The 12,693-nt window shown below is 36.8% G+C and overlaps 2 protein-coding genes across 3 annotated transcripts; both read right to left on the reverse strand.

Moving 5' to 3' along the window:
• Positions 1–5: 5 nt before the first annotated feature.
• On the reverse strand, positions 6–6,890 carry LOC140771986 (uncharacterized). The gene is made up of 7 exons (XM_073113848.1): positions 6,328–6,890; positions 5,614–5,858; positions 4,671–5,325; positions 4,222–4,585; positions 2,007–2,101; positions 1,014–1,208; positions 6–842 (listed from the first exon to the last, which is right to left on the reverse strand). The coding sequence occupies exons 1-7, from the start codon at positions 6,511–6,513 to the stop codon at positions 219–221; spliced, it is 2,364 nt and encodes a 787-aa protein (XP_072969949.1). The 5' UTR covers positions 6,514–6,890; the 3' UTR covers positions 6–218.
• A 395-nt stretch (positions 6,891–7,285) lies between these two features.
• LOC140771991 (uncharacterized) lies at positions 7,286–12,383 on the reverse strand. Of its 2 annotated transcripts, XR_012106243.1 has the most exons (14): positions 12,120–12,383; positions 12,002–12,037; positions 11,822–11,920; positions 11,258–11,341; positions 11,022–11,140; positions 10,636–10,737; positions 9,973–10,092; positions 9,798–9,863; positions 8,994–9,060; positions 8,580–8,633; positions 8,417–8,506; positions 8,101–8,133; positions 7,597–7,801; positions 7,286–7,515 (listed from the first exon to the last, which is right to left on the reverse strand). XR_012106243.1 is itself a non-coding variant. In XM_073113856.1 (13 exons), the coding sequence occupies exons 1-13, from the start codon at positions 12,207–12,209 to the stop codon at positions 7,685–7,687; spliced, it is 1,077 nt and encodes a 358-aa protein (XP_072969957.1). In that variant the 5' UTR covers positions 12,210–12,383; the 3' UTR covers positions 7,286–7,684. The 2 variants fall into 2 exon arrangements, 1 of the variants encoding a protein (XP_072969957.1); XM_073113856.1 differs by having other exon boundaries at positions 7,286–7,801.
• Between the last annotated feature and the right edge of the window lie 310 nt (positions 12,384–12,693).

The raw sequence follows: 12,693 nt of genomic DNA on the forward strand, positions 1-12,693 counted from the left end.
AGAAGTAGTAAATCATTTGTACGTATTTGTGATTCAGACTATACAAACGTTCCATATACAAGGCTACTTGGTATGCCACCACCTCTACTACTCATGCATTGGATTAAAACGTTTTCATCTTTAACCCTGAAGCAGACATAGATCAACTTTCACGACATTGTGGAGCTCTGATAAAGTGGCGATTCGATAAAATGGTGATTCTATGAAGTTGTCACGTTTCATGTCCTTGTGTTATCTAGCATTTTTTCAACAATATGCTTGCTCTTTTCCTCAATGTGGCGTCTCTTTTCTTCTAACTTGTCTCCCATCCTTTTCCCAAAATCCATCATCCTCGCTCGCCTGCCATTCTTTTTGGGCTTTGTATCGTCTTCGTGATGTATCACATTAAGCTCTTCCACTGTTACTATCCCCCTTGATGATGAAACCATGGGAGGTTCCTGTCTGCTTTGGATACTACTTTCTCGTGAACTCTCTGTACTCAACAGTGGTATCTTCAACTCCTCATTTGTGCTGCTATAGGAAGGTTGCCTGGATGAAACTGATGAACCATGAGAACTGGAGGACTCGGATAGGGGTTCCTTAGGTGGATGTTCAACATGTACTTCTTCCTTGGTGTCAATATAAGCAGAAGGCCCATTTCTTCTGTTGCTACCGTCCAACTTTGACTTTGGTTCCTCAGGTTGGGAGCTAGATATAACAGACCCTCTTGTATCAACAGTTTCTTGATTTCCCCATATAAATGGTGCACCCTCGCGTGAGATCCAATCGCCCTTCTCTGCTAACATCCATGGAACGCAAACACTTTCGCAGTTCGGAAGCACCAAAGTTTCACGGATTGCAGCCTACAAAAGCAACGTCGTTTTCAGATAAAATGTTTCTCATGATGCATTGCATCAGCCCATCAATGAGACTTCAGAAGAACCAAACTTAACATGATAAATGATTGCCAAACACATAGAAGTCTGAATTGCTGATTGAACAAGCAAATGATGAAGAAATAATTCATATGCTACCTTAAACCGACTGCCGATAAGCGAAGCAATGTGGGTATTGGTGATTTTTCGGTCCCCAACTGAAGATTCCAGGTTCCAAACAATTTCTGGCATTGAGGGAAACCCAAACCACAACTGGTCAGAAGGTGGAGGCTTTATGTGTAGACGCAAAGTCCCCCGAACTGCCGTAACCTTTAGTGCCAAACAAAAAGGTACCTTTCATAGAAAATATTGATCATTGTAAGCCGCTGTCACTTCTTAGGGCATGTAACCCACATATGGAGTTACACAACTGGACTGTCAGCATGTCTCCAGCATAGAGGTAAATTCATATACAGAATACTTATTCGTGAACTACTTACAAGCTCTACAAAGAATACAAAGAAGTACCAAAAGGTAGATATTCTTTTACTGCATCCAAAAATATATAGCTGCCATGGTTATACCTGTCTAATTAACTCCATATAGTATCATGAATCAAGCAAATAAAAAAGAACAGAGTTAGTGTATGAAATGAAAAAAAAAATGATTTAATGTTGATAGTGCATGCACAGAAAAAGAAAGGAAGAAATGGAGGCACCATATTTATCTACAGGAAAATTAACTATGAAATAGTTACTTCTGCGATTACGTAAAAGACCAGCAATTCATTGAAAGCAAGGGATTTCACAACTACCAGATTTAACCCATTTTAAAAACTACCCAAATTTGATTTTGACTTTGTGGCCAAAAAGTTGAATTTATACAGCTGAATCATACCAAATCTTTCAATGTTAGCTGATGCCTAATTGAGCTCATAAAAGTTACAGTAGGCTGAATATTGCATAAAAATATTCATACTCTATCGATCACTGTTGATTTGCTTGGATCTTGAAAGATTCTTATAAGCATAAGCTTTGGAAGCATTTATTTACTTTCTCGGACTAATCAAATTGGATAAAGGTTCTTGCACCTTCCGTAACTACTTTACTCCAACAATGTGCAATAAGGATCAAAAGAGATGAAGAAAGAAACCTGTGAAACTTGGTCAGCAATAGAATGTAGAATAGCCTTCCACCTTGACATGTAAGTTGAGGTCCAACTGGAGCTCTTTGTGCGTCTTAAATCATCTGACAAATAAACAAAATTTCTGTTTGTACTAGAGATTATAGAATGAATTCTATCATCAATTTGGGTTTAGAGTATGACCTTTAAGGCACAAGTTTAATTGCAAATCTATGTTAACATGAGAAAAATATGCATATGGTAAAGTACATGGGAAAAACTTGAAAAATAAAAATGTCGAATGATGAAAGTCAGAAACAACTTTACCGGAAAGAAACACTTGATGATACTTAAAGATTTGAGATATCTGTAGATAATAGAGTTCTGAACCAAGAAAAAAAACTACTGACGTCATATGTTCATAGCAGTGTAATACCAATTGGGAATCACATTATCATGCATTCATGCTACTGGAAGTACAATAGAAGAGTGCTTTCAATAAAATTCAGATTGCTTTAAAGGTCCTATGACCTTTTAGATCAGTAGTGTTCTTATCAGTCCTTGTATTATAGCCAAAGATCTGCCAATAGACCAGTAATGAGAAAGACTAAATTAATGTTGTTGGTTTCAAAGAATCAGAGTACTATAAATACAGATGTATTCCAACATGGAATATATATGAACAGAACTCTACTTACATCCATGAGTAAGATTTTAGATTTCAAAGATATTTCAATCAAGACCTAGTAAGTAATGAAATTCTGATAGCTAATTTGGCGTTGCGCAAATCAGAGTGCTCAACTCAAACTTTGCAATTAGCTAAGAGATGGATTCTGCAAAACAAGTCCCATACATTCTCAAAGTACATTCCTCAAAAATGAAATCAGAAATTTGTTAAAAATAAAATATACACATAAATGCTACAGAATTATAGTTTAAGTGGTAAGTTTGAAAATTATGCACCACCATTCATCCTGAATAAGTACAAAATTCATATGTCATGATGTTTACCTAAAAATATAGCAAGGCAAATGAGCTAGAATGCCTAACTGACACTGTGTTACTTAAGACATGAGTAGCCCCCTGATTAGAAATGTAACACAGCTGCCTTTTAAATATCTGCTGAGGCTTGGCTCAAAATTAGCCTTCCTCAATCTCGAATTATTACTATATGAACCAACCTGCTCATAAATCTTAGGCTCCAGGTCCATTTAAATCTAAGCTTTGTCTTCTCAGGTTCAATCAAGCTTGATCAGACTACACCTTAGAGAAGGTGTTCAACATGGATATGACAGGAGGAATAGAGGGACGAACTAAGTCAAGAAGCAAAGATAATGAAAAAGACATGGCACAATGAAAAGATAGTCTAAGAGAAGAACGTTGAACTTTTAAAATTGAAAATCTTCATTAAATAGATGAGCTCGTGTAAAGGAGTACATTGTTGTCTTATCAACGTATGTTTGTATTGGCTACAACTTGTTTGCATCAAGCTATAAGTGCTCTACTAAGTAGGGATGTAATCGAGTTGAGCTTGATTGGGCCTAGCTCTCATTATGCTTGAATTGAAAACAATTTTAAGTCTAGATTTGTCATCTAGCTTGAATTAGAACCATTTCAATTCGAACTAATTGCGAGCTCGAACTAAGCTCGAGCCTAAATGAACCAATCAATAAGCAATTTCAAACCTTAACTAATTTAAGCCAAACATCGAGCATGATCAAGCTTCATTTAAATTAAGCTTATTTAGGCTTGGATCAAACTAAATAAAGCCTAATTCAAAAGTATAAAGTACTGGAAATATCTACGTATTTCGAAAGAATATGATAAAATCAGAATTTAGAACTAAACTTTATAAGATCAGAGTACATAATAATTAAATTTTAGAATATAATATAATATAGTATAGAAAGTACTACTCATATGTGTGTGTATATATATATATATAATAATTATTATTATTATTATTTCAAGCCTTATCAAGACTACTTTATCGAACCGGCTCATGATCAAGCGCAGCTCAATTATTTTCAAGCCTATTTTGAAGATCAACTCAGCACATTTTCTAACCGAGCTCAAGCCGGTTTGATTACTTTGATAGGCCTACTACGAAGTAGACTGATATTTAAAAATTAAAGTTTTTACTCACTAAAGGGATCCTAAAGAAGCAAATGCAAGTTGTTAAACAGTTTAGATTTATAAAAATAAAAAGAACAAGAGAACAGAAATAAACTGCATTTGGACTCACCTACTTCCTCTTCTTCACCTTTGTTCTCTATTTGAACAGTTGAGTTACTTGAAGATTTCAACTGATTGCCATAATGCTCAATGCCCTCAAGAAGATCCGAATTAACGTTGGCAATAGAATCTGTTCCAAAACTTGTGTTCATTATATCATTTTGCAACTCTGGTTCATGAACTTCAAGCCTTGTCTCAATGTCCAATAATATTCCATCAGAATATTCAAAATCAACTTCCACAGCCCACAACTCATTCAAGTTCATCGGGAGGAGCCTCATTTTATGAATATAAGGCGGAAGATTTCCAAGATCTAATTGAGTGCATGTTATTTCACCGATGTAAGTTGGGGTCCTCATATTTGACAATGAACGCTAATCAAAGGAAAAAAGCGAGAAAAAAATCAGTATGGTATACAAGGATATAATCTATTTTTAGAGACATGCAAGTGGTAATAACCTGAATGCGTGCTTTGATGGAATTCCCAATCTCAGCATTTCTCTTGACATCAAAAAATAGCCTTGAGACCAGTAAGTTCAAACAAAGTGCACCTTCATCTTGACCAGACTTTTCATCACAAACTGCATCAGGAAACATGGAAGGCTGGCCTTTATCACTCGAGGTAAAAGAAGATGGCGAACTAGGTTGCACCAGATCAGGTAATGAATTGCTGGAGGATTTTTCTTCTTGAGATAAACCAGAATAGGAATGCAATTTCTCTCCCATCTTTCTTTCAGCTTGTAGAGATGAACCTAAACTTGTTTTACTTTCTAAACCAGTCTTCGTAGAAGCCTTCTTAGCAAGCTTTTTCAGGAAAAGGCGTACTCTTGAAGATCCATCAACCCTATTTGTTTTGTCCATAGCCTCACCAAAAAATATTGCAGGCTTGAGAAAGCAAGGGTATTCAGCATTCAGAAGAGCAAGATAATTGTGGAACTCTTCACTCAACTGGGCATACCAGCGCAATTTTACCCTGTCAAGACAGGATGCAAGACGAAGTGCTCTGCACCATGATTCCTTTTCCCAGGAAGTGTCAATATACAGATAGCATGTCTTACTTCCATCATAAATCACTGAATCTTTGCTTTCCAGTCTAATGGGATACCTCTTAGCCCTGAAAAAAAGCAATATTAGATCTTGAAACTTGAAAGGCTATTTACCTATCTTTAGTTGGACAGAATATGCTCTATAAAAATAGTTTCCAATGTTTATCTATATTATGTCAAGCTAGATTTTGACAGAACTATTTACACAAAGATAAATGATAAATCCAGATTAACTATTTTAATAGGCATTACAATATGTTTCAAGGGAAAAAATGTTCAAATTTAAACATCTAAGTAAACTCTGTCTGTATCACAGGCAAACTACCTATTTGAGACATACTCTAGAATACACTCACCATTTCCGTGAAGATAGGTTTGAAGCAGAAACGGAAGCAACTGTACAGCCTGTAAGTTCAATAGTTACTTGAGAACCATCAAGATCTGTCAAGATAAGGGAGTGATCTTTCAATTTAGCATGCTTTTTGACAGGAAAAGCATCCATAATTTCCTTTTTCTTCCTTCGCTCTTTGGAACCTCCAGTTGCTGATACATCGCTACTAATCTTTGGAACCCTGTCTGGCTCTAATACCCAAATAACACCCTGTTATCCGCAAACACATAAGATCAGTATATCTGGTCCACATAAGTACAGAAACAACTAACTCAACGTGCATGGAGAGAAGAAGGTTACAAAAATCTTTTTAGATAAAATAAAAACAACCATATTCATATCCCGATACTAAATTTAGGTAACATTACATATGTTTTTTCATTTTGCTGTGCATGTCTCTAGCATATTCTCTTTAACAATTTCTGAGAAGCCAATTTCTCAAGTGAGCTTAAGCTTACTCTTATTATGGCATGAGTACGCATGTTGTATCCACGAGGACTTCTACACTACTTGCCAAAGTTTTACAAGAAACACCATCAAGTTCCAATCTTTGTAGTAAGAGTAGAAAATTTACAAGCAGAAACCCAAGAAAAACTATCCAAATTTGAACGGATACGTAGAAGAACACAAGAACGGAGCAGGAAAAAAAAAACATCAATTAAATCTCAAAACTCCTGACCTGCTTGCTATACGGGAAGGTAACGGGCCTTTCGCCATCAAGATCCCGTCCCTCTCCCCTTTCCGACACTTCGTTAGCCGCCTTCTTCCGCCGCAGCCGATCGATGACCCAGACAATAGCCAACGCCTCGACCGCCACGAGGCCCAGGAACCCGAAGAGGGACCCGAGCAAGAAGGCGGCAAGCATGGCTTCGAATCAAGGAAGAAGCGAGAGAACAACTCGAGAAGACGTAAAGAACAAGACAAAGTGAGGGAGAGGGAGAGGGAGAGAGAGCAATCGGAAGAAAGGGAATCGCTTTAATAATGGAGGGGAATGCGCGAGTCGCATCGGTTTATTCGTCAACGGAAGTCGAAGGGAGGAGAAGGGGATCGGGTACCGTCTCTTAGTTAGAGCTGAGGAAGGGGTGGGGGGCAGGGAGGGTATTATGGTAAAAAGAGTTGACTGGTTTCTTTGCCGTCGCTTCACAATTCCGCCGCTTTGGCAGTTATGAAGCGTGAAACGGAATGGAATTTTATTTCGGGTGGGAATTTGGGATCGGGAGAAGTGGGAGAGCAACCGAGCAAGGCGAAAGGATGAGGTGGCGCCGTGGGACGAAGTCCACCAGCTACTCCTTACCAACTTAGGAATTTAATTGATTTAGATTTAGAAATTAATGCCATATGCAAATGGATATTAAAAATTGGAATCAAAATTGAGTTAGATTTAGAATTTAATGCCATATAACAAATAGATTTTAATAAATTAATTTTCATTTCACTCCCATTATATTTATACGGATTACACCTTAGCATGGTATTTTCTATGATTTAATGGAAAACAGGGGGTGGAAAGACAGGATATAAAATAAAAATAGAATAAATATTAGGTTGTGGAATGGAATAATTCCTAATTATTATGCTCCTTGGGATTGGATTTAAGCTTCGAAAGTAGTTTGAGTTATATCATGGCAACACAATAATAAGAGTAGTCATCAAATTTCTTTTACTACCAGACAAAGATATTCGCATCTAAGTGCATGAGCCAGGTTACTGTACAAGCATTAGTATAATTGAGAGAAACACCAAAAATAAGAATTAACCAAAAAAATAACTTGGTGTGTGGGTAAAATTCACGGTTAGTTTGGTTGGCGTTGTGTGATGCCACCTCCACATCGAAAGACAAAAAAATGTGGGGAATCCAGCGAAGAATCTGCAAGGTTATGCCCAAAAGGAATCAGGAATCTAAGATTAGGATGGGAGAAAATATGACATAAATGGTTAAAATGTTTACAATTGAGCCGCCGTTGATGGACGCCAATTCAATGATTAATTAACACTCTGCCTTGGGTTTTGAAATGATTTGAGGCGACGAGGGTTCCTCATGTCCTCAGACTTCTTCTTTCATCAAAAGGATCGGTCCACTCCTTGTCTTCCTTCACAGCTTTATTCCACCGATGCTTGAATTTTTCCAGCTCAGCTGTTGACTGCCTTCTAATCTGTCAAACAGGAGCATGAAGCTGATGAACACTAACTACTCTAAAAACTTTGTTATAATTTATATTATGATATTTTTTTGTTTATTTCTGGACTTAAATGAATGGAGTCTTCTTAAATTTTACTGACAAGGTAAGTCAGGCAAGATTTGGAGCCAAGATTTTTTTTTTTTTTTTTTTACATCATAATAACTCACCAACTATTCTAAAAGGGAAATTGTTCGTCTATTTTATATTTTAACAATGACGATAAACAATTAATATCACATTCTAGAAGGAAGAATAATGTTACTGGTACTTACCTGGGATCTTAAATCCAAGGATCTTGTCTGTGCCTGAAATAAGAAAATAGCAATCTGAAGTCATACCATGATGAAGTCCAAGAAGTAACAAAGAGAAAAAAAGTTATACTAGAGACAATTTTTATTAGTGAAATGTGATGAAGAGGAATAAGATCAGATGAAGTTCTAATTATGTTTCAAAATTTCCTGATATTAATAAATTCTTATCAGTGAATAATTTCAAAACTGCCGGTAGTGCCATCTTTAGAGGATAAGAAGGGGTTAGCATCCCTCCAAATAAAGGTAACTAGATAATTCCTGAAGATTGGGGACTAACCTTAATAACTGATGGTCCTCCTAAAGATGGTATCCCTTGGTGAACAACGAATTCACTATCAATCACTCCAACTTTCTTAGTTCGATCACCCTGAAATACCAAATCTCATGATAAGTCCATTGTAAGTGCTTGCTGTATTCCTTGAATCATTTATCTTTATTACCTGAGCACAATAACCAAGTCTCATGTCCAAGCCCCATCCGTGAATCAGATCATTCTACAAACCGAAAGGTGATAATACTTAAGCTCAACTGAGAATGAAAATAGTGCCTTAGTTATCAAGAAATAATAATATAACAAGAATTAGAAGAATTTTGCAGGAGGAAGCAAAGATAATAGCATTTGCCAAGCCCTTGAATGTAAAGCTCACAGCATATATTGCATTCTATGGTAAAATTTACTACAGAAGGAGAAATGCTGAAGATAATCTTGCAAGTATTTCATATATATGTAGAAAACATTTTAAACTATATTTGTCTAAGCAAAAGATAAACAAGATAACACTTCATATAAACTGTCTACAAAAGAGGAACTTCTAATGGATTCTCTTCACAAACAAATAGACCAGTAAATGCACCTGAATGAGATGCCACACACAACGCCATGCTGCTCGAGAAAAAACCGGTGCCATCCCTTCAACCCACCTAATGGAAAAAGAATAAAAGTTAAAATTTCAAATTAATGAAGGATTGGCAGGAAATCAATTTGTAGAACTAAATTATATATCACAAACACACAAGTACGATAGATAATAGATTCGTTCAAGAAAGAAAATCATGAATAATAGTAATGAAACTGAGGAAAAATCTAGCAGCTAGACTGGCTGGCTATCTGATTAACACTCCATGTTAGTCAACCATATTAATTGGTTGCATCATTATTATGTTGCAGTCGAAAGCTGATGAATCTTGCAAGAAATTGCAATATATAACAGCAATCAGCAAAATAAGCAAGGAAATCTGGAAAACAGCAGTGTCAAATAGACAGCAACAAGAGGGGTAAAGAAATATGGCAAAGACATTAAACTTATTGTGGGAAGCCTATATCAAGTCAGTCAGGATGAGAATAACAGGTTCTTATAACAGACATAAAATCATAAATGAATCTACTTGCAGAGGCAGCTATTGGCAATTAATTTTTCATGTTCTACATGAGACCAAGTAAATCACTAATGACTGCTAGGAAATTAGAGGTGCTGCAGTTTCCTGAGAATCAGAGTATAAATTTCTTGCAACAAGTTATCCATTATTCATGTATTAGATAATTATCAAAATTAGCAGAACCTTAACCAACTCGAGCACACTAGGTTACTAGTCTTGTGATACTAGAGTTACAGAATATCAATGAGAGAATTGCATGCCACCCAAGTAGAGATACTTACCCTGTGCATGGAGGCCCTTTACTATCATCAGTGCAATTGACACTCCCACGGAAACCATATATGCGCCTAGATAACACAAGGAAAAACTTAATGAAAAGGATTAGAAATGCCACGAGAAATATCAGCAAACTTGTAAAGATTGCAGGAAAAATGAGTTAGTTATCTCTTAATTTACCGGTGGAGTTTCAACATTTTATTTCGGACTGTAATCCGGTGATGAATATCAGAAGATAGATCAGGGTCCAGTGCAGGCTGTGAAATTTCCAATCCTTCAGAAAACATTATCTGCAAATACCTGAACATTCCATCATTATAAAAGGTTGAGAGGAAATTCAAACTGAGGCAACAAAAACAATCAACCCTTAGTTCCAACTATTTCACGGCACAATACAAAAGGACTTCTTTAAACCCTATATTTAGGGCTGCTTTCTAGAGAACCACAAGGAAAAACTTAATGAAAAGGTTGTGATAGATAGGAAAGGATGCAGTAGATCCTCGTTTGCATGCTGCATTTCTTTAACCCGCCTAATAGTTAGTAATGCAAGCCTTTTCAGGTCATTTGTTAAGGGAATAAACTCACAATCAAACTAAGCACAAGCAGCCTAAACCATTAATGTGCAGATAGTGACAGTGCCTGCCTGATCAACAGAAACTTGCCTTTCAAATATGACATCTAAAAGAAATTGTCAAACCATAAACCTACTGCTTTCCAGTGCGGGAGTCCATTAATGGGAGAGGCAAGGATTCTAACATGTACTTAAATACCACTAAAAGATAGTTAATTATCACATTGTAGTGCATCCAAACAGTAAGTTCACAATAATGAGCACAGTTATACCTTCCTGGATGAAAATTCTCCACTCCTAGATCTTCATCCCACAAAAAGATATAGTCATAGATATACATAACATCTGGATGTAAAAAGCGTTTAGCAAACCACCTGGACAAGTTGCATCAAAAGTGTATCGATTATAGCTTCAAAGAATCAAAATGACATATAGTTAAATCATTCCATATACTTCACGCTGTCTCATTTGGGAAGAAAAGAAAGAACGGAACCATAGGTCAAATTTACGGAAATCTACTTGACAAATTGCAAAGACAGCAACTCATAAAAATAGCAACCTCAAAAACAGGATAAAGAATAACCCTCCTAGTCGTTTGGTCCTCTCACAAAGATATCGTTCGATCTAAGTTACTATTTGATAGAAGAAAGTAGATTACCATTTTGTTTGATTATAAGCAAGTATATGAATAGCCTTGTCACTCCACTTGAGATCATGCCATCCATCCACATTCCCATCGTAATGAAAAAGTATAATGGAGCAATTTTCCATAAGAAACTGAAGTATGAGAATTAATGAAGTATTCATTAGCATTCCATAATATGTTGGAGATAACGAAAAATTAACATCTCTGACTAGATTGTCAGAAAAAATATATATTATTGATGTACAAACCTTACTAACTACTTTATCAACATTCTGCTTCTGTGAAATGCCAACTGCCATTGCAAGGAGAGCAGTGTACTTATCACTAGTATCCTGCAAAAATGAACATAAATTATCTGGTATCATCTACTGCTTGAGCAAAAGGGCAGACACCATGTATTACAATATATCTTAAGTGTCTAATAACCACTTTTCAGAGACATTTCATTCTTCTCTCAGCTGTGAAAGAAGAACAATCCAAGGTGGTAAAAGAACAGACGAAATGAAACTAAAGGATCTAATGTTTCCAAATGGTAAAAGATCAATCGACAGACAAAATCCATAACGTGATGGTAAAAGTGATAGCCTTTTTTTCTGGATTATAGGATCCTATCAAGAATCACATTGAACTATATAAAGCTTCACGAACATTTTAGTATAAAATTCTGCTATCACAAGCCGAAATTCCAAAGTGATCAGGTCAGAAATATTGCACTTAACGAAAGTGCAGAAGAATCACACTTAAGAGCACCGAAAGATTTAATGACTTAAACCATCAACGTACAACATAGATCGTGGGTTGCAAGTAGTTACTTTTAACCTTGAGGTCCGAAACAGAGGCTTCAAGTCCATATCAGACGTCGACTCCACGATCCCACGAGGCAACCCCTCGAGCTCGTTCCTCCATTCCCCCTAAACTCATACAAATTAATCACACTAAATCACTACAAAAGAATCAAAACGCCAAAACTATGGGCTTCTACGGATCCGCACCTGGGTCTGCATCGATGGAGTACGCCTCAGAATTATCTGATCATAGATCGAGGTACGTTAGAAGACAGCGAGAATGGATTATAGAGAGAGAGAGAGAGAGAGAGAGAGAGAGAGAGACCTTGAGGTGGTCGTGTTGGATCTTCATGGTGGAGAGGAGGAGGAGAGCAATTAGCACGGCGACGAAGCCGAAGGAGATGGGCGGCTTCATGGCGGGCACGCGGAGCTAGGGTTTCTCCTTTTGCCTTTGGTTTCTTCTCGCTTTTAGAGAGAGAGAGAGAGGTGGACGAGGACGAGGACGAGGAGGAGGGAAGCGAACACCTCGCTTTGGTTTCCGGGAAGGTAGAGAGAGAGAAGGTAAAGGTGTCCGGCGCGCAAACAAGCATAGAAAAGAGGCAGAGGATTGGCTGTACAGGGTGGTGTAAGAAAGGGTAGTCGAAGGAAGCAAATGGAGACTTGCCGCGTGGAAGAATGCGCGGAAATTGGTGACGTATATGGCAGCAATTAGCGGACGTTGAACTCGGGTTGTGTCCAGATTTTCTCCCAATTAATTTTAGGGAAATTTTATTTTGCCCCCTTAATTTTTACATTAATTTCAATTCACTTCCTTTTTTTTTTACTTTTATTATTTTTTAAAAAATACTTTTATTATTTAGAAAGTACCGTGTAAAATATCCAATAAATAAAATATCAAA

Source organism: Typha angustifolia, chromosome 2 (genome assembly GCF_048772165.1).
Source record: "Typha angustifolia cultivar Huaian chromosome 2, ASM4877216v1, whole genome shotgun sequence".
Classification (NCBI taxonomy): domain Eukaryota; kingdom Viridiplantae; phylum Streptophyta; class Magnoliopsida; order Poales; family Typhaceae; genus Typha; species Typha angustifolia.